This window comes from Gordionus sp. m RMFG-2023, chromosome 1 (assembly GCF_954871325.1).
Source record: "Gordionus sp. m RMFG-2023 chromosome 1, tfGorSpeb1-WG-v2, whole genome shotgun sequence".
Classification (NCBI taxonomy): Eukaryota; Metazoa; Nematomorpha; class Gordioida; order Chordodea; family Parachordodidae; genus Gordionus; species Gordionus sp. m RMFG-2023.
Genome location: NC_088775.1, coordinates 26,522,905 through 26,543,498, shown reverse-complemented (window position 1 = coordinate 26,543,498; position 20,594 = coordinate 26,522,905). Strand labels below are relative to the sequence as shown.

Below are 20,594 nucleotides of genomic sequence, written 5' to 3'. Positions count from 1 at the left end.
TCTCCTTAAATTTAAAATACATTAGGGAGATACGAAAACGATTGTTTTATGATTATGGAGATTATATATATTAGATAATATAAATAAAATATAACAAAAATATATTATATACAAGATAAATCTTTTTATAACAATTTTTTATTTATTTTTAGCAACAATTGATTTTCAATATTTGATCAAACAAGAGCGCATAGTGTTTAACACAGCTTTCACCGTGCTAAACACACGTTCGATTGGGGCAGAGGATGGCAGAGTTGTATTATTAATAAACAAAATTTTTAATTCGGGAAATTTATTTAAAATATTTAAAGAATTATCTTTATTTTGAAAATTGCATAATATATTATCTTCACAAGGACCTTCATTCATTTCCTCATCAAAATATTTTTATCTTTTTCAGAAAATTTTATGTGTGTTGGATAAAGGTATTGTCTGCTTTTTCTTTATCATTATCTTTTCTCAACTGAAAATAAGTTCTAGCATTCTTCCTTTGTTGACCTCTAATTTTATCCAGGGCCAACACAATTTAAATAGAGGGTGAATTATTGCGTATAGTATATATTCAACTATATAGATGTGTTTGAATCTATATCAAAATATAAATTGTAAGCAATATTTTAACTGTATACCTTTTATTTACGTCTTCCAAGATTGAATTAATAAGCTGCTTACAAAACTTAAAATTATTTAAATCCATTTTTTTAAGTTTTAATATTATAATAGTTATCGTGGGAGTGAGATATCCCAAATGCATTTTTTCTTCGCTCTCTAAAATTGAAGGAGCAGTAGCAATCGGTTACATAACCTATAAAATCATATATATACATATCATATTTCTTAAGACACTAACCATACAATATTCATCCATGAACGACTTGTCGTTATTTGAAAATCTCTTTAATTGAGATTTATCACAAAATTTGTCAAACTTTTGACAATTCTCCTTTAAAGACTACCTATTAATTTCACGTTATAAAGAGTTCCATCTTGTCATAACCTATTCATTCAGATATCTTCCCGTGTTTTACCTAAAAATGGCTGCACAGTTTGAAGATTACCTATGTTTATTACACAATAGCTTACACTTAGAAAATGTAATTTTTGAAATCTTAAAATGGACATCGTTACCTGTCTTTTCAATGTCAACACTTGCAATGAGATTTAAAATGTGTGCTGAACATGATGCTTAGGTAAGTATATTATGATACTATCAAGTATTTTGATTTCCAAATAGATCAAATAATGGCAGAAGAACTATTACATAATCCGATTCCTCTCCTTTTTACATACTCTAATAAATTTTTATTAATATATTATAATTTTTTTACTTGAAAGCTTTTATATAATTTTTAGCATTGTCGGTAATGCATTTGGTCACTTTATTTTGTATCTTATATGTGATAAAAATTTCAAAGATTATTTTTGATAGATAATCAAATCTGTGTTTTTGGTTTAGCCTTTAACAAGCTAAGCAAGCTGAAACCCTGAGTTTCTTGGTGTAGCCAGTATACGGTCATCCCAAGAACTTTTTTAAAAGACAATGTGATCAATCTATAATATATATAATATATAACAATGATAAACTGATCAAGAATCCAAAGTTATATAGGCATTTTTGAGATACACAATAAATCCACTAATTTCTTTTCCATGGTGTCACATGCTTTGTTAATTTTTTATACGAGGGTAGGCCTAGACATCACATTTTTAGTTAGCTGCAATTTTTTGATAATATTAATAAATGCAGCCTACAATTGGAAATAGTTGTAATTCTTCAATTATAAAATTAAAAACTAATTCATCAACAGCTGATTGTGCTATTTTTATCTTTGATGTAGATGGATTCTGAATCTCAATGAGTGTGAGTTGATTGGCTTCGATTTTTTTATTACTATTCAAATTTTCATTAATCTCTTTCATTTTTGAGGAATGTACAGTCTATAATTTTTTAATTAATTCCTAAATTTTTTATTAAAAATAACTTAGCTTTTTCATTAATTGAAGATAAATCTTTTAAAAATTTAATTGCATTTTTAATCCCTCATTAAGCTTATTGTCATGGAAAACATTAAAAATTGAAATTATGATTGCCAAAGATAATTTTTCAATTTCCTATCTTTTCAGAATTGTCATTTAAAAAGGAATCAGGAAAAATATCTAGGTTCAATTCTCTAAAACAATATTGCTACATAGTTTTATTCCATATATATATATTCATTTAAACAATGTTTTTCAAAATCACTATTTTATTCTTTTTAAATTTATTTACAATTTGAAGTAATCCAATAGCCATACTAAAAGAAGAAATAGAAGATATTGTTTAAATCCAATATAATATTTTGAACCAATACAATATTTTGTTAATCTTGGGTTCTTAATGTTGGTTCCCAGTCCTATACTATAATATTATTTAATTGCTTACATTTTAATTTCATATTTAAGCATTTCAAAATATTAGGAAAGAATACTTCTTTTAATGGTTATTTTATAATACCCATGATTTAATATTCTATTATTAAAGTAATGTATAAAATAATAACATATTAATTGATATTTTTACCTTCATATGCCTTTTTAAGTTAGAACTGCTGGAAATTGAGGTTGAAATATTTGTGTTGGGACATAATTTATATTTAAAAAGTGTAGACTTTGTATCCTAAATTTTCTTTCTTGATGTAAAATATATTTCAAATTGGGTTTAGGGAAAGGTTAAATAACTTCATCTGAAAGAACTATGGACATAATATTCTTAAAATAAATTATAAAATAAAGTAATTATATATAATTAACATTTACTCTGAATTTTGATTGAATATTAATTAGATTAACATTCGACTAAATTTAACAAAGATAATTTAATAAAAATGAAGGAATAGTTTAAAAACTCGTAAATTATTTATATTAAAAAATAAATAAAAGTAATTTTATAGTACAATAAAATATGTTTTTTTTAAAAATATTTTTTAAGAAGAAATTTAAAGTAACGAGTAACGTTTTACTTTGCCGCTACTCAAAAAAAAATAAACTCGTTACTGTTACTCGTTACTTCTAGAAGGAGGTAATGAATGGCGTTCCTTTTCTTCAAAAATGGTACCACTTCTTTGATGGTACTTTACAGCACCATAAAAACCCATAATTGTTTTTAAAAAAAATAATGTCTTAAAAAAAACTTTAATTAAGTGATCATTCAAGAAGGGATTAAGTTATGGTCACGATGTGAAGCGATCTCTTATGAAGGATTTACTTAAAAAAAATAAGAATAAAATAACTATATTAGATGCAAAAAAAGAAGGATTCAAAATGAATTGAATGTATTTCCTTAGTCATTAAAATAAAAATAAAAACATGTTTGAAATTTGATAAGAGGAAAATAGAAAACCATATAGCCCTCAACTTTGAGAACTAATCTAAGCGCTTTTCTCCTATTCTACGAGAGCTTCGACAAATATCCAAAACTTGGATCTTAACTTAAATTTTTAATATAAAGAACATCAAATTTCTTCGATTTTTTCATGACAATTTTTCTCTTTACATTTTCAGGGTTACAGTATTTTTTCGAATAACTGCATATTTAAAACAAAATAAATTACATTTTTTTTAAGGATATAATAATAATTAAAAAAAATTAAAATTAATAATATATTAATTACAAAAAATCGATAAAATGAGAAATAAAATTTTTATTTTAAATAGAATACGCTATTGAAAAAAAGAGAAAATCGTAAAATAATATAAACAATTATGGCAAACAAGATAAAAAATATTATACTTTTTATATCCAATCCACCGCGAAATCTTGTCCACCCTTTTAACTTGACTTTTTGGCCTAAGAGATTGAGAAACTTGTTAAAATCCTCGCTTCCATGTTCTGCGTGTTTTGGGAAGTGCGGGAAGCAATAAATATAAAATATATTTCTTTAATTTATGAGTTAGAAGAAAAAAATATGGAGAGAAAGCTAATCAAAATCAAATCAAGAAAATTCGGTTTAAAACGTGCATAGAAAATCTACGGCACAATTGAAGTTCACTTCAATCAAGCATGTTTTGTTGTTTTTTTTAAATTTGTTTACAAATTTTATTTGGTAGCTTTAATACAAAGATACCAAAAAATTTGGGCCCCTCCTATTCCATCTTGCCGGGATCAAAACTTTTATTTTTAAAAATAAATTTTGAGTGTCCAATCAGATAAATAAATTTAAAGAAAAATTTTGGACTCAGAAATATTTAGGGAAAAGAGAAAAAAAAACTACAAGTGCTGGATAAAAATAAATTTCTGAATGCTTCTATTTAAACAAATATTTAGGTATAAGTATTAGGAAAAAATATTTAAATTATGGTGAGGTTCGAATCCACCCGGGGTGACCCGAATAAAAAATAATAATTGAAAATCATTGGCCCAACCACTTCAAAGAAAATGGGTGCAAGTAAACGGATCCAAGTTTGGTCAAAACAGGGTTAAATTTAATTTTATCAAATTTTAATTGTCCAAAATCTTAAAAATTCCTCATTGAGTTAAGTTTATATTAATTCGTGTATCGATTTTGTAAAATGTATATTTAATCTAGATATTTAAAAGTAAGTTTTAACAACTTGTATCAAAAAGGGACATTTTTTTTATATTCAACATTAATACTAATAATTTATGTAATTAAAAAAAATTTCTATTTTAAATTTATGTTTTATCAATTTTTTGTATTGTTTGTAAATTAAATTACCCGTACAATTTTAACATATATTTTGGCTTATTGTTATCTTTTGAAACAATTAGATAACTATAATGTAACAGTACTGTGACAAATTAATTTCAAGGGTAACTATGCATGAATTAGTTATTTTTTGGGTATTGTAACTTTTAATAACTAGTTGCATTTGAAAAGTAATGACAACACTAATCAATACTAACAAAGTTTGTTAATCGAGTTTAAAGATCATAGTCATGGAATTCTAATCAATAGAAAAAAAGATGCAAAATAAAAGAGACATTAATCAATAACCGTTGCTTAGCATTTCGTCATCAGATTTTTGGTCATGTTTAGCATAAACAACTCCGAACTTGAAATTGATTGAACCCTAATATATAAACAAATAAGCAAATAATAGTTAGTGATTAAACGAGTGTCCTAAGAATCTATAATGCGTTAACTTGCAAATTTCTCATACCGATTGATGCCGTTATGTTTTAAATTTATTTTACAAAATAAAATATACAGCGCTAATGATAATGGGATTCGTCGGACAATGTAAGAAATTTATTAAACAACGAAAAAAAATTATATTAAATCATTTTTTTGAAATATATAAATCATCCCGTATTTGGCGACACTTCTAACATTACCTTAACCAAATAACCTCATACAAAAGTTGATCAGACAAAAAAATTGAACTGGCCAGGCATTAATCCAGGGTCTAGATGAACATCAGTCAATTATTTATCCCTTTTAAAGCCCCAGTTTCTATTGTATGTTTTATGTTTTCTAGCACCAACCTATTGGACTAGGTTACCCCATTAGGATAAGGTTATAAGGTTAATCAGATATAGGATACGATTAATACTATAATTTTAAAAAATGGTAATAAAATTTGGTCTTTTGTTTAGTAAATTGCTATATGGCATAGTATCCCGAATCGGCATCTACCCCTAGCCATAAATAATTAGTCAGGGAATTGTCATCTCAAACTTTTACTTTAAAATGTATAAAGTATTATATTTTTTTTGAAATCCGATATCACAAGTGGGATTATGAGAATTTTTAGGGGTTATTTGTCTTTTAAATGATTGATAATGAAAAAAAAATTGGCTAAACACGTAAGGAGTCGGCTCAAGGGGATATGGATAAGATTAATTTTATTTTGTAATTTGTAATTAATTTTTTTACTTCTTGTTCTTCTAGTATTGCCAGATCCTGTATTCGATAAAGAAATAAAATGTATATTTTATTTTAATAAAAATTGAGACCTAATGCATCTAACCAATATTCAATATTCACTTACAAATATTATTCGAATAAAAAAAATCGAATTTAGTTGAATAATAATATATGAATTATGTATATTTGAAATACTCGATGCACTAGCCATAGCCTCTGAAATATCGCTTTTATTATTTGTAATTATATTTTAATCCCGGCCTGACGCCGATATTTAAAAATCCTATAGTATTTTTGAAGGCTGCATATTTTTATCATATCCACATCGCAAAGTACTTCCCGTCATTTTAAATATATATATATAAACTAGATTCACGATCTATATTATTTTTACTCACTTTTTGCAGATTTGGGTTCGTAATTTCTCTGGGACCTTCGATTTTATCGATAGAGGAAAAGGCGCTTTAGTTAAATAAAAAATTTCATTTTAAAATATAAATAGAGCGCTTAAAACTATGCAATTAAATTAATATAGGAAGCAGACTCACTACAATATATTTAGGAGGGGGCGGAGCTGAATGTAATATATAATTATTTTCTTTGAATAAAGTGAGTAATGGCCAAAACACCTAACTACTACGTCGAGAGGGGAGGGGTGTATGAGAATGCAGAATTTCTTAATAATGAAAATGTAACGATAAATGTATATAATATATATATATCATTTTTCCGATTATTACGAAAGTATAGCTTTAGTCGATAATGCCTTGTTCGGGATATAAGGTAAGCACATCTTTTCTGCTCCCTTAATATATATATATATAAAGAAATATAAATATATAAAGTTCTATCTAAAAACTTTCCAATCGAAAGTATAATTTTTCGCGAAATAAATTGAGCAATTATTTTGCTTCGCTAATTGCCATACTTTCATCATTTTTATTTTAAATTACGATAAAAACGTTTAATTTTAATTGCTCGCTAAAACATAGGCTTAAAAAAAGATGCCTAATTGGAAATTTTATACAACTTAAAAAAAGTTATTGTTGTAAATGTTTGGGTAATTTTTTAATATCCCCCTTCAATGTCAATTTTTTTAGTAATATAATTTGAAATTTTATTGATAGTGTAGTTATAGGGTTGAATATGAATGAATGCAATCTAACTAGAATCTAATCTTTTGCATATATTTTAAAAAAATTGGCTCGCCGAGCTTCTAATTCCGGTCCGGATACAATTTTTGATCCCCACTAGGGAATACGAAATATAAATGTTTAATTTTTCAAAAAAACAACCTTTTTAGTCCAAAGAATAGCTCTATACTGAGGTACGTTATGATTGTTGGCGTCGGTTAAAACTATGGAAAGGATAAAAATATCACCTTTTTCGGGCCCGTATATTCCGATGAAATTTTGATGCACTTTAGATCATGAAAAAAAAGTTATTGTGTAAAAATATAAAGGTAAATTATATAATGTAGTATATAAGTTTTTCGGGAATATGCGAGGATGAATTTCTTAATTTTAAATGACTGTCATTTTGTTTGTCTGAAAAATTTAACCGTTCTTTTAAAACAATATATTTTTTAAGGGTCCTTGAAAGTTTACGTAATATATGATAATATTTTTAAAAAGAATTCACAAAATGTATTTCTTCTTTTCATAAGTCATGTCATCAAAAAAAATTGTCAAACAAAAAAGGAAAATAGATGAACAACTGTCCAAATTAACACATATAGATATATTATATTACTACTTAAAAAAATATCATGGAAAAAAATAAAAATAAACGAAATTTATTAATCCCTCGTGGATTGAATAGCCTTTAAAAAAGAAATTGTCTCTTATTTTGCATTTTAAAAAAACAAATAATTTAAAACCAAAGATTTTTATTTTTTGAATTTAATTAATTTCTTTCTTAATTAATATTTAACTTTAACTATTATATGTTGGGGTTTCACTTTTAAGAGTTTAAAATTGATTCATTTAGAAATCTATCTAATAATTAAGAGTGAAAAGGCAAATCGAGAAACTTCGGCGGACCCATTTAGGCATTAATCCATTTTCTAATTGAATCATTTTATATTTTAGCTACCAGGTGAATGCCAGAGTTATTGATTTAGGGGAAGGAGACTAGAGGACACTGTGGTCAGTTGGTACGAAACTTGTATAAGCGGGGACTCGGATCACAAAATTAATTTTAAATTATAGATAATTTCAGCTCGTTAATTTTTTGCACAAGTTGCCAGGCCCAGTCCGTTATTTAAATATCCGACTTCGACCCTCAAAATTTTTTTTATAAATTTCTCAGCCTGGCCCGTTAAAATATTTTTATACTAACTTTTTGGCCATGACATTTTTAATGCCTATATTTAATTTCTATCTAATTTTTTCCAAGGTCAATTAAGGCTCTTATATGTCTAATCTATGGTTGTCTATTTCTATAATAACCTTTTTTAAATCAATTGTGTTTTGATATTTGTATCGAATATTTTTAAATGGAATAGGATCTATTTTGTGATTGACTATTTTAGATTTAGTTAGACATCTTTTACAAAGAAATGAGCATATTGTAATTTATTTTTAAATAGTAATCGAAATTAGAATGTTAGTTTGAAATTCGAAAATTGTAATAAAATTTTAGTGTCCGGGCTGGGCAATTGAAATTGTAGGCGTCCGGTCCGGCCTATAATTTTTTATAAAATAGGGAATAAATTATTTTATACTATTTATAAATTTAAATTAGTTAGATAATTTTAGAATAAAAGTAAAAGAAATAACCCATATTTCTATGTATAAATCGGTCCACCCTCTTAATTTTTTTAAACAAGTTTTCTAGCCCAACCCTGTTTCGTAACGCCTTGTCCGGGCCCGTTGTAATTTTTTAAAAAAAATTTGGTGGGCCAGGCGGGTAACGTTGGGGATTTCAGGTTTCTGATTCAAATTTATAATAATAATATTTTAAAAAATTTAAAGTGTTTCTATTATATTTTATTTCAAATCGTAACATGCAAGATGCCTCTTTATTCTTTTTTTTTGATATTTCAAATACAAATAATAAATATTCTTAAAATTATAAACACTAAAAAATACAAAAAAAAGTATTTAAATTTAGCAATTACTAATTTCCGCTTTTAGAAAAAAAATAAATAGTGCTAGACACTTGTATCTTAGTAAAACATTACATTAGCTTAACGAAAAGTAAAGTTTATAAAAATCTGCTTTTGGACGTTAATAAAGAAGAGGAAAATCAAATTTAGCTTCTTTTAAAAGAGAGAGTAAGTGTATCAAAAATCAAGAAAAAGTTATTGATTTCAAATGAGAGTTCGCCAATGTTATTGCACTTTTATTTATATTTTTTTTCCTTCCTATTATATCATAGTTATATAAAAAAAATGTAATTTTTATTTTTTTTAATAAAATATATAAGATATACAACACACACAAACTAGCTAACAAAAATCGGAGTCGAAGGATGCTTTTAAAAAGTTGGTAAAACATTATATTACAACACTATACATGTTATATATTTTTTTAAATGTTGCAAATCTTGACAAGAATAATATGATTGAACGTTTATTTATTAATTTCTTTTTTTTTCTCCATCAAATATATTTTTATTATAATCAAATTTCATCAATATTTTATTTATTAATTTCTTTTTTTTCTCCATCAAATATATTTTTTTTATAATCAAATTTCATCAATATTTTCATGGAATTAATATAAAAGAAAAGAAGACAAAGTGTTTTATAAAATGTGTGTTTATTAAAAAAAAAATTGTATTCATCACAATCTGACACTTTATATTTAGTTTTGAGCATCTCCAACATTCTTAAGGCATCCGCCTAAAAAAAATTTGTATATTAAAGTTAAAACCATTCAATAGAAATATAGATTAACATAAAATAGTAGGCTCTGTAAAATCCAGATCAAAATATTGACAAATACTTATGTAATAAAGTTTATTAAAACACACTGGAGTTCTAATAAACTGCACTTAATCTCTAGAGAAAACTTAGTATTTGTTAGGTAATTCGCTTTACGAAGATTTTTCAAATTTTATTTCCTAATTCTGGGATATTTATTTTACAATTAATTTTTTAAACACGAATAAGCAGTGAATTATATTAATGGATAATCACAAGCTTTTATTTGTTTAATGGGGTTTCATTAAAAATGTGAATGGGCAAATGGGGGCTAAATAATTTTAAGACCGACATGAATATAGGAGTTACAAAAAAAATTTAGGGAAAAGGGAAGGAAAGTGATTCTTCACTTTGGTTCGGTAAAAGAGACAACATTTAAAATGATTATTTTATTGATTTGATATTTTTTTTAAAAAAATCAAATTAATTTTTTTGTTTTTAATAATATTTTATTGATTTTATGTTTCGAGACATTTTTTTAAAAATAATACTTTGTGTGAAACGGGGGGTATAAAATAAATCTATTTAAATAACGATATTAATAATAAATATTTATTGTAAAGTTGGTGGGTAGGTTTCTAAATCACCTAATTTTGACAAACTCCAGTATAGCTTGGTCAAGATACTAACCTAAAAAATTGACTTAATTCAACTTAGAGATAGAGAAGAATTTTTTTAGGATAAAAACCTGGCTAAGCTATTTAGAGTTGGCTTAAAGTTAGGTAGTCAGGCGTGTAAGCAGGAATTTGATCTAGGGGGGGGGGGGGGTAATAAATTTTTTTAAGAAATATGTTATTTAAAAATATTAAGCATAAATTTATTAGGACTAAAAACTATTTCTAATAAACAATTTTAAAATGTGAATTATAAAAAAATTATATATATAAACCGACATATAAAAAACTATAAAATAATGTGAATTAAAAAATATTAAACGGATATAACTGGAGGTATATGAAAAGCTATAAAATAAATGTGAATTATTAAATATAAAGTGAATATAACCACTATAAGAATCACTTAAATGACCCAAAATAGAAATTTGAATTTTTTGAGCCTTTAAAATTTATATATAAAGTATAAAAAATTTAAATTTTGGAAATATAAATTAATACACAAAAAGTTTCTTAGGAATAATTGTATTTTGTATGTTATATATTTACAATGTAAAATCCAATCTTCGTTGGGATTGTGCTAATTTTTCAATTATATCATCCTTGCGGCATTAAATGCCTATGAATATTCAAAAGATTCAAACCGTTCAATCTACTTTCAGAAGTTGTACTTCTTAGATTTGTTTCAGAGACTTGCAGACCCGACCTTCGAGCCGGACCGTATTTTAATTTTTTTAAATATACTCGGGCCGGGCCCAATTTTTTTTTTAAAAAAACACACGGGCTGGGCCTGAATTTTTTTTAAAATAAATATCCGGCCGGGCTGTATATTTTAAAACCAAATATTTGAAATCGCCATTATTAGCTATAAAACTAAAAAATAAATATAATTTGTTTAAAAAAAATTCGGGCCGGGCCTGAAAATTTATTTTTAAAAAAAGCTGAGTCGGGCCGAAAAAATTTTGAAAAAAAAATCCGGGCCGTGCGCTGCAAATGGTACCTCTGCAGGACTCTCTTATTCTTCTTAAAAAAGAGAATGTTCTCTTATTAGTTTACAAATGGGAAGAGTTGTTAATATATATATATATATAACCATTTTAATACATTGGGAATATAATTTAAAATGTGTTTGAAATAATGCAACGCATCTATAACATTTTTTAGGACTATATCAATCATAGTTAATCTTTTAATCATAGTTATTCAGCTAATAAGGTATCATAAGATACTTTAACATCTTCATGATAAAAATCTAACAAATATTCATTTTTTTTCTATCACCATCTGAAAAAGGTTGGGAAGGCTTTTGTGGAAGTAATATCTGCAGTGAATTAAAAACCATTCATTTATTTAGGTTATAAATACATCTAAGAGAGGTGACATTTGTTTTATAATACTCTTCTACTGATCCTATATGAATGTTCTGACGATGAGCTTGTCTTGCTGCAAGTCGAGGGAGACAAATGTTAAACACGTATAGCTCTGCTTTTGACTCAATAATAACATATAAAATATGAAATTCTTCATAAACATTAGCTCTAATTTCCTTGAGTTCTAATAAAATGCTTCCGCTATTCTCATCTTCTTAATCAAGTCATGTCATGTTTTTGAAAAGTATTATTTAAAATAGTTGTATAATTAAATAATACATGAAATTTAGATAAATATTACGCTACTAGAAATTTAAAAACAATAGGTATTACGCCAAGGAAAACTTAAAATCGAAATTAATTGACAAAATAACTTAGTAGATGAATGTGATAAATAAATGTAATTAAATATATATATGAGATAGGAATAAATATTAACAAATATAAATTAATATAAACAATAATATTTTTGAAAGATATAATCCGGCATCTGCATTTTTTGGCTTTGGGGGGGGGATTTGTCCCCCTGCCAATCCCCGCAGCGTACACGCCTGTAGGTATTTTAACAAAACTAGGTAGTAAGTAGGTAGGTATGTAAAAAATGAAGAGAGATTTGAATCGATTAGCAAAAAAATTCCTAATAAAAAACACATGTCTAATTTGTGGTGGGAAAAAAAATGAATAGATAAAAAAATTTAAAATACTTTTTCCTAAAAAGTATTTGAAATACCATCTTGTTTGAAATTCGGGGTTTTCGAGATGGACAGGTGTGTTAGGAGGAGCAGATATCGTCTGTTTTACAATTTTCACAAATTTATTTAGAAATAAATTAAATAAATATATAAAAATAAAATATGCCTTTAATATTTATGTCCATATCGTCTAACATGCTCGAATCTTTGATCGAATTTGATCAAATCAGACTTCGTAGTTTCCAAAGGGTGCACTTAAAAGTCCCAAGTCTGGGTTTAAAATAAAAGTGCATTCTTGACCTGATTCACATTCTATTAAAATTTAATATATTTCAAGTCAACCCGGGTTTTTTGACTATTTTTTAAAAAAAAATCATTTTCCCAGAATTTTTAAAATATGCGTATTCTTAATAATTAAACTATATAATATTTTGTAAATGTTTCATGGTTTTGTATAAGACTTGCTTCAAAACTTTAAGACTTATGTTAAAGTTTAGAAACTTTTACAAAGTTAAAAAAATAGGCCACGTTTTAAATTTTCTATTAAAAAAAGCTTATTTCGTGATTTTCCAAAATTTTTGAAAGTTTTTTTGATGTTTTTGGACCATCTGATTTTTAATAACTAGTCAATTAATATAATAAAATTGTAAAAATTTGAGATTGATCAAACCATTTTATGTTTAAATTTGTCCTATTGCATGATTTTACATATTTAAAAATAACTCATTACCTGACTATTATCGAATTCGCCATATTCTACCTTGAACCTCGTAGGGTAATTTGTATAGCCTTCAGGCATTTCGTGGCTTTTAAGCTTAAAAATTATTTTTATTTATATATTTTTTAAATTTAAAAAAAACGACTTAAATATTGTATCTTCAACATGAGAAATTAATCATAATTGTTCTAAAATAAACAAGTTTAAAATTGTCTCAATAATGCTAAAAGATACAAAAAGTCATCTTTTTAAAAATAAAACAAGGTATGCTACGACAAACCCTAATCCCACCGGTATATTAAATCAAATGAAAAGCATAATTTAAAAAAATATATATATAATGCTGGAAATCAAATGGTAAAAGGTTAAAAATAACATAATAGAAAACCAGAGTCAATACAGGATATAATTCACACACACCTACGATTTAAAGCAGAAAAAAATAAACATAATGAGAAGCTAAAAAAAAGAATGGAGAAAAAAAAATAAAATATGAAATTGTCGAGATTTCTCACGGCACAAAACTAACTTATTATTCTATATTATAAATTTTTTTTAAATGAGGGTTATAAAAAAAATTACATTTAAAAGGTTTTAAATAATAATAAAAAATATCGAAAATATAACATATATAAACCTAAATTTAAAAACTAATTTCCCCCCTCTACTGGAGGCTCAATTGACCCGTCTTTAACCTGACCTTTAGTCTGGGCTAAGGCCAATCAGTAGTTGATGATCTCCATAAAGCATCTTCTTTTTCTTTTTCTAAAATCGACAAGTCAAGAATTATAGGAAAAAATGAATGCTGAAGTTCAAGCTAGGTTAATATCGAATTTTTTTAAAGTCATCCTCTGTTTATAAACTTTGGATGATACATAAGGCAATACGTGAGACAAAAATATCATAATTTATTGATAAATCGAAGAGGAGAAATTTTATGCTGATGGAAATAGAACCAAGAGACCGCCATTAAAAATTTAAAATATTGAATAATGAATACACAGAAAAAAAAGAATTTACTATTGACTAACTCCTTTGAGAGAAAATATTTTTTGTCTCCTCAAATTAAGAAAAATTTTTCGTTAGCCCTTAAAATATTTAATTCTCTTTTTTATACAAAAATTATATGTTTTTAGGTTTGTCTACTCACCGTTTCAACACTGCCATAATGCTTTCTCGAAATACCGGTCCGCTTGTTGTTTTTATTTTTTAAGTTGGGATTGATGATAGAGGTGAGATCTAACACATTTATTTGTTGGTCATTATATTCGTTTGATGGCGAGCTTTCGTTTTGTTTATTAAAAAACATAATATTAAATTAAAAATAATTGTGAGAAACATGTATATTGTAAAAGTTCTGCCAACGCAATTTCTTTTTATGCCCAACTCCGACACGGAATAAATTTATTTTTTAGACCCAAAACCCGCTTAAGCTAATGGTGCTAGCACCTCCCCCCCCCCCCAATTTCCTCACCGATTATTTATGTGTACTATGAGCCCTCCCCCCCTACAATTTACACAACATTAAAAATATAAAGTTGAATAAATAAAATAATTTATACAATAATTACGAAAACATTAGTATATGCATTTTTGATTTTTTTTGATAGAAAACAAATTATAAATCCAAATTCAGTTTTATCTTATAGCTATTATTATCATGTATTAAAATGGCGTTATTCAAATTCAATGCGGTAAGGATGATTAAAACATAAATCCAGGTATGGAAAAATAGGGTTAAACGTGGTACCTTTAAATACGGGAACTCCTTACTTAAGATTCTTAAAAGTATAATCTGTTCTTCCCCCTTTCCCTTCCCTCATATTTTTTAACGTTGTTATAGACTAGCTCAAAATCATAAGAAAAACAGAATTTATAATAATTTAATTATTATTTTAAGAATATAATATATACCATAAAGTGATATTTAAAATATTCATATAAAATAATATGCGGGCGCAGATTTTTCTAAGGTTTATGGGAATAAAAAGTAAGATAAAAAAATAATTAGTACTTTATTAAATATGGCTGAGTGTCACGTGGACCGCATATATGAACTGCTTCCCAAATATTATGAATAACTGAAAAATCGTAAAGATTGAACATTTAGTTTTTGTTTGTTTAAAATAACTTTGACCGGGAAAATGCCATAAATATATTTTGATAATGTATTTTATTTAATTAGAAGTATTAAAATGGGAAAAAATATTGTTTGTAAATTAAATGTTTTGTAGGAAATGAAGGTAGAGAAGGAAAAAAAAACAATATATTTACACAGCTTTTGAGAGTGAAAAAACATATAAATGTTATTTATTGGGAGAGAACAATCGTTTCAACGATCAAGTTATCTCCCTTTTACACCACTCGCTAGTTCATTTCTTTTTTGTTCGAATTAAGAACGGTTATATGTTACCGGCAGTGTACAAATGGAGTATTACAAGTATTTCCTAGGCAATATGAGTCATATTTTAAATTGTCGGAAATTTAGTTTTATACATGCTGGGTAAAGTTTCTTGTAAAATATAATTTTTAAAATAAAAAAAAGCTTTAAATAATGCATTTAAAGTTGGAAAATAGCGTAATCAATTGGTTGAGTGTTCATTCTTAAATTTGTAAAATCTGATTTAAAAAGATATTCTAAAATGTGTAAAATACTTATCCTATAAATCTCATGCAATTTGCTCATTAATTTTTGAGACACTTTAAATTTACATATAAGTAATGCACATATTTTTGGTGGCCTATCGCTTTTCCTAGAGATCAAAGGATTATATTTCTTAGGGAGCAATAACATTTAAGACACATTTATACTTGAGAGGGGAGAGGGAGCCTTTAAAGTTTTCAATAAATCTACCGCTATGTTATTTTTTGATAGCCGAACTAGCTGAAACAAATATTCTTTCAATATTCATTTAGTGGTTAGGCGAAAGTTAAGTAAAAAGAAGTAAAGGTTTGCGAGGGATTGGTGTCATCTAAATTTTTAACAAATATTAATTTAATGTTGTAGCCAACTCTTCATCTAACATTTTGAAGATATTGGATCTTATACTAATCGAAATCATTCATAAAATAGGTATTTGAGAAATTTATGCCTCTATCGTGCGAATTCTTCCTCTTTATCCCCACCCCCTTTTTAGTGTGTAACATCTCAAACCTTATTCTTCACAAAATCTCATCAAAACATTTTACACTTTTCTATCTTTTTCCTCTATATAAAACTTTGTGGAATTAAAGGAATTAAAAGATACAAGCTACTTAAATGCCATATCTCGTAATCAATAACCAAAAAATATATATTATTCAATTTTTACAAATCTTTTTTTGCTATTTTTGAATAGCACATTAAAAGTGGTTCGATCTCTCATTCAAAATTCATATTAAAAAAAAACATTTATATTATGATGCACAAGAATATATTAAGTCATCGTGAATAAATGCAATAAACCAATTCAGTTATATTTATCTGGATTGTGGAAATGAGGTATATTAATCAATTTCTTGATTTCCATAATAGATATTTAGAATAAAGTTAGTAATATAGGTTTGGCGTTGGTAATACAATAATAAATATTACTTCTTAGGCCTTTTTATAAAAACTTTTATTCTTCAGTTTCCGGGTCTGAACTTGTAATTTCCACTATTTGTGAGAGGTTCTTATATCTAGACTGCTAGTAATGTTTTTTTAAAGAAAGGGATGATAATAATAATAATATCATTTTAAACTAAATTTTGGGTTACATTATAAATCAACATGCAAGTGCCAAATGCGATGAATGTTAAATTATTGGAGCGGAAAACTAAGACGAACCGAAACAATTTTAAATAGGTGTTAAAATTGAGAATTATAATTTACAATTTAAAAACGAGATATTTTGGGTAATCATGACAATATTATATAATCGGCCGAACACAAAGAATATTTTTATCCCAAAGCATAAACCCATATCTCAGGCTAAGAATAAACTAGAAGGTTCTAGCATTTTAGCGTTCAAGCTCATAATGTTAAAAGCAAGTAAAAATCGAGGTTTTTGAAATCAATTCTAAAAATCTAGACATTTCGAAAGTTTGCCCATTTATTATGTTAAATTCCTCAAACTTTTAAACTCTGGAACGTTCTGGGATATTCTTAGTTTTGATCATTCATAGAAACGTGTTTTTTAAACTCATTATTACGATAAAATTCTATTATTAATAATAAACGATACCTTGAATTGTTTTCTGTCTTTCCTGAATAAATTTCAAAATATATTGCAACTGACGACTCTGTGTACTACAGTAAACTTCGTCGTAATTCGGACAAATATCTAAATAAAATGGGCACCTCATTTGACTACCTTATAAATTTGGGTACAGTTTAGAACACCAATCATATTCATTTATTAGTTAGAAATGTTTGTCAATTCGGAAATATGCAGAAAAATAATATAATTTATTTATCTCTGGTATTACAATAAATAATAAAATTTTACTCCCGAAATTTAAAAGAGCTAAACGATTTTTATTTTGTAATAAAAAGTGGCATGACCTTGAAAATTTGAATTACCTGTCCAATTTGGGTTAGATCGTGCACCCCAAAAGTACCCAAATTATGGAAGTTTTGATATTCTTTTGCAAAAATCGATAATTAATATTTGAAAAAAATTTAGTCATATATATTATCATTTTTAATTTAAAATTGTATGATAAATTTTATACATAAAGCCATTAATATTTGCATTATCTTATTAATTAATATGCAAATAAAAGGTGACTAAATATAGTAGATATTTTTTAAATAACTGTTTTAAAAGGTTATGCTCAAAAAAAAAAGAATTATAGCTTGCATTTTATAATCTAAAAAAATATCAAAATCGAAATTTAAAATAATATATTTTTATTATTGATAATATATATTTTATCCAATTTTTATATAAAAAAAATTTAAATTTATAAACCTGATTTTTTTTTTATTAGAAATTATTGGAGGCAAAAAGAAGAATAAGACATTAGAAATGTTTGATCACCGATCAAAAATTAGGTTGGAAAAGATTTAGTATAGCGACAACCTGGGAACCGAAGGTGGTAAGTTTTTTTTTATAAAATGGGGTTGGCTTAAGCCAGACTATAGGTAGATAATTAGAAGAAAAGAAAGTTAACTAGTTCAGTTAGTGGTAAGAAAACAAAGTATAGATTCAATAAATCAGCTATGGCATACTTATCGAAGGTTCACCCGCCATATTGAAATTTTTTAAATAACTTCAGCATCAACCTTTCATACTATTCCTTGCTCACCAAGTTTTTTTCTTATTAAAAACTTTTTTTATTATTTCAAAGATTCAATATCGATATTCGTGATATTTTTAAGGGCCAACTCAAGGCCATAGGGAAACTCCTAAGCTTGATTTTTTCACCTCTCCTTTGGATACAAGCTACTTTACTCAATAACATCCGAAGTATCAGTGTTGGCTCACTAACACTAAGGTTAGCATGTTTCTACAGGAACTCAGTGCATGAAGAATTCATAAAAAACAAAATGGGTATGAGTTGCTAAAGGCCATACTAACAATAGTTATAGAACTCTTCAAGAATTGTCTTTTAGTTACTCCTTTTCAGTGTTCTCTTTGTCATAATCAAATGGGCATGACCCTCTCCACTGTAAATTCTCAAAGGGGTATCTACAGAACATAAAATTGTAAGTAGGCAGGCTTAAAAACATCCTCGACCTCAAAGAATAAACCCAGAGGACAATATAAACGCCCTGAGGAAATATATCTCCTTTCTTGATAACTAGACTGGCGGGGATTATTATGGCTTCATCGAAATCACGGAAACCAACAAAATATTAACATACTCTTCTTTTTTCCAAATCTCACCTTTAGCTAGATGGTAAGCATTGTGTTGTTAAACAGTTTAATTGGAAATTTTCAAAAATGGCTAACTCAAGATTTTAACCAAAAAATATTACCTAAGCCTAAAGATTTTACAAGTTTGATTGGCTAAATCTTTAAACATAGGTATAATATTATTTTGGCCATAATCTTGATTCAACAGTTTTTTAAAATAGGCGAAATCGGGATTAAAAAGGTTAAACAAATATAATGAAAAATTTTAAATTTACAAATGGGATCAAATTGCTTGACAAGCCCTACGGTACAACTAGCTCTGTCTCCCTACCGTGTGAAATTCAAGTAATTATGCCGTAAGTTTTTGAACTACTTTTAATCTATATAAGTTTATATATTATTTTTTTCTATATAAATTTAAAAAATATAAATTTATGAAGAAAACGGAAATTCACAAGGTAGGCTATAGTCTATGCATACTAGAAATTAAAAAAACTTACCTTATAAATAATTTATTAAAAATTTTTAAAACCTTGGTCAATGAAGCATAGTACGACATATATAACCAAAACATGAGATAAAAGATTATGATTCTTGAAAAGTCTCCGATTGAGCGCAAAAGGCTAAAATTTGAAAGGAAATGCTAATCCACGTTTGGTAATAAGTTTATTATTGGTCAAAGTTGAAATCTATAATAGTATAAAAAATCTCCAAGAAATATGGTCTTGAAAATATAATAACACAAAAAAATGGTTTTGATTTAATAATTTATATTATAATAGTTTAATATGAAAGGCGGAAATTCTTTTCTTATCCATATACACATTTTTTTTAAGAAAAATGCTTTTAATTTTCAAAATTTTGGCAAATCATTTCATATTTCATTCCATATAAATATTATATATTTATTTAGACTCTTAATCTTTAAAGAGCATGTAATTATAATAGTATATATTAAAAAAATATTTTGAAAATTTGGCTTGCCATTTGAATATGTTACCTGTATATAAAAGCCTTATAGTCATCTGTTTTAAGAATATGCCTTGTATTGGTATGTTATCATTAGCTAAAGTTAAAGAACTGCTTACCCAAAAAAACGCTTTGAAGACATTGGACTAACTTTTTAACCAATTCCAGGTATTAAGCGAAAAATCAAGTTGGGCCCCTCCAATAGAGAAAATAGGAAGTAGGCATTTGGGAAATTCATTATAGGAAACAATCATGAGGAGTTGGAAGAGAGTGGTTTCGGAATCCAAATATATAATATATTTAAATAATTTTAATTTTTTAAGTTAAAAAAGGGTTTATTCGGATCTAAACATAAGACGTCATTTTATATATTTTTAATTATATAATTTATAGTATAGCATATTAAGAAATTATAAAAACTAATTATAATATACAGGAAAGAAAGAAAAAGATAATGGATTAACGAGGGAAAAATAACGAATATTTTTAATTATTTTTTCTACTATATAATAGAAATACAATTTCAAAATAAAGTAAAATGAAAATTAATTACTATTATAATTTAATACTTACAGTGTCAAGATTTTTTATCTTTTTTTGTCAATGAAAATATA

The 20,594-nt window shown here is 26.3% G+C and overlaps 1 protein-coding gene across 12 annotated transcripts in view; it reads right to left on the bottom strand.

Moving 5' to 3' along the window:
- LOC135922630 (GTPase-activating Rap/Ran-GAP domain-like protein 3) overlaps positions 1-20,594 on the bottom strand; it is a 152,440-nt gene that overhangs the window by 22,749 nt on the left and 109,097 nt on the right. For 6 of the 12 annotated variants that reach the window (XM_065457045.1, XM_065457047.1, XM_065457048.1 and 3 more), the window contains exons 2-10: positions 14,340-14,472; positions 13,202-13,285; positions 12,484-12,571; positions 7,163-7,287; positions 6,608-6,672; positions 6,266-6,329; positions 5,877-5,903; positions 4,995-5,070; positions 3,770-3,868 (exon numbers count right to left, since the gene is read on the bottom strand). In XM_065457045.1, the coding sequence (XP_065313117.1) occupies positions 3,770-3,868; positions 4,995-5,070; positions 5,877-5,903; positions 6,266-6,329; positions 6,608-6,672; positions 7,163-7,287; positions 12,484-12,571; positions 13,202-13,270 (613 nt within the window). In that variant the 5' untranslated portion in view covers positions 13,271-13,285; positions 14,340-14,472. Of the gene's footprint in view, positions 1-3,769; positions 3,869-4,994; positions 5,071-5,876; positions 5,904-6,265; positions 6,330-6,607; positions 6,673-7,162; positions 7,288-12,483; positions 12,572-13,201; positions 13,286-14,339; positions 14,473-15,203; positions 15,582-16,763; positions 16,858-17,732; positions 17,795-19,286; positions 19,431-19,543; positions 19,685-20,594 lie in introns of those variants that run through there. The other 6 variants (XM_065457041.1, XM_065457042.1, XM_065457049.1 and 3 more) reach the window with 6 other exon arrangements.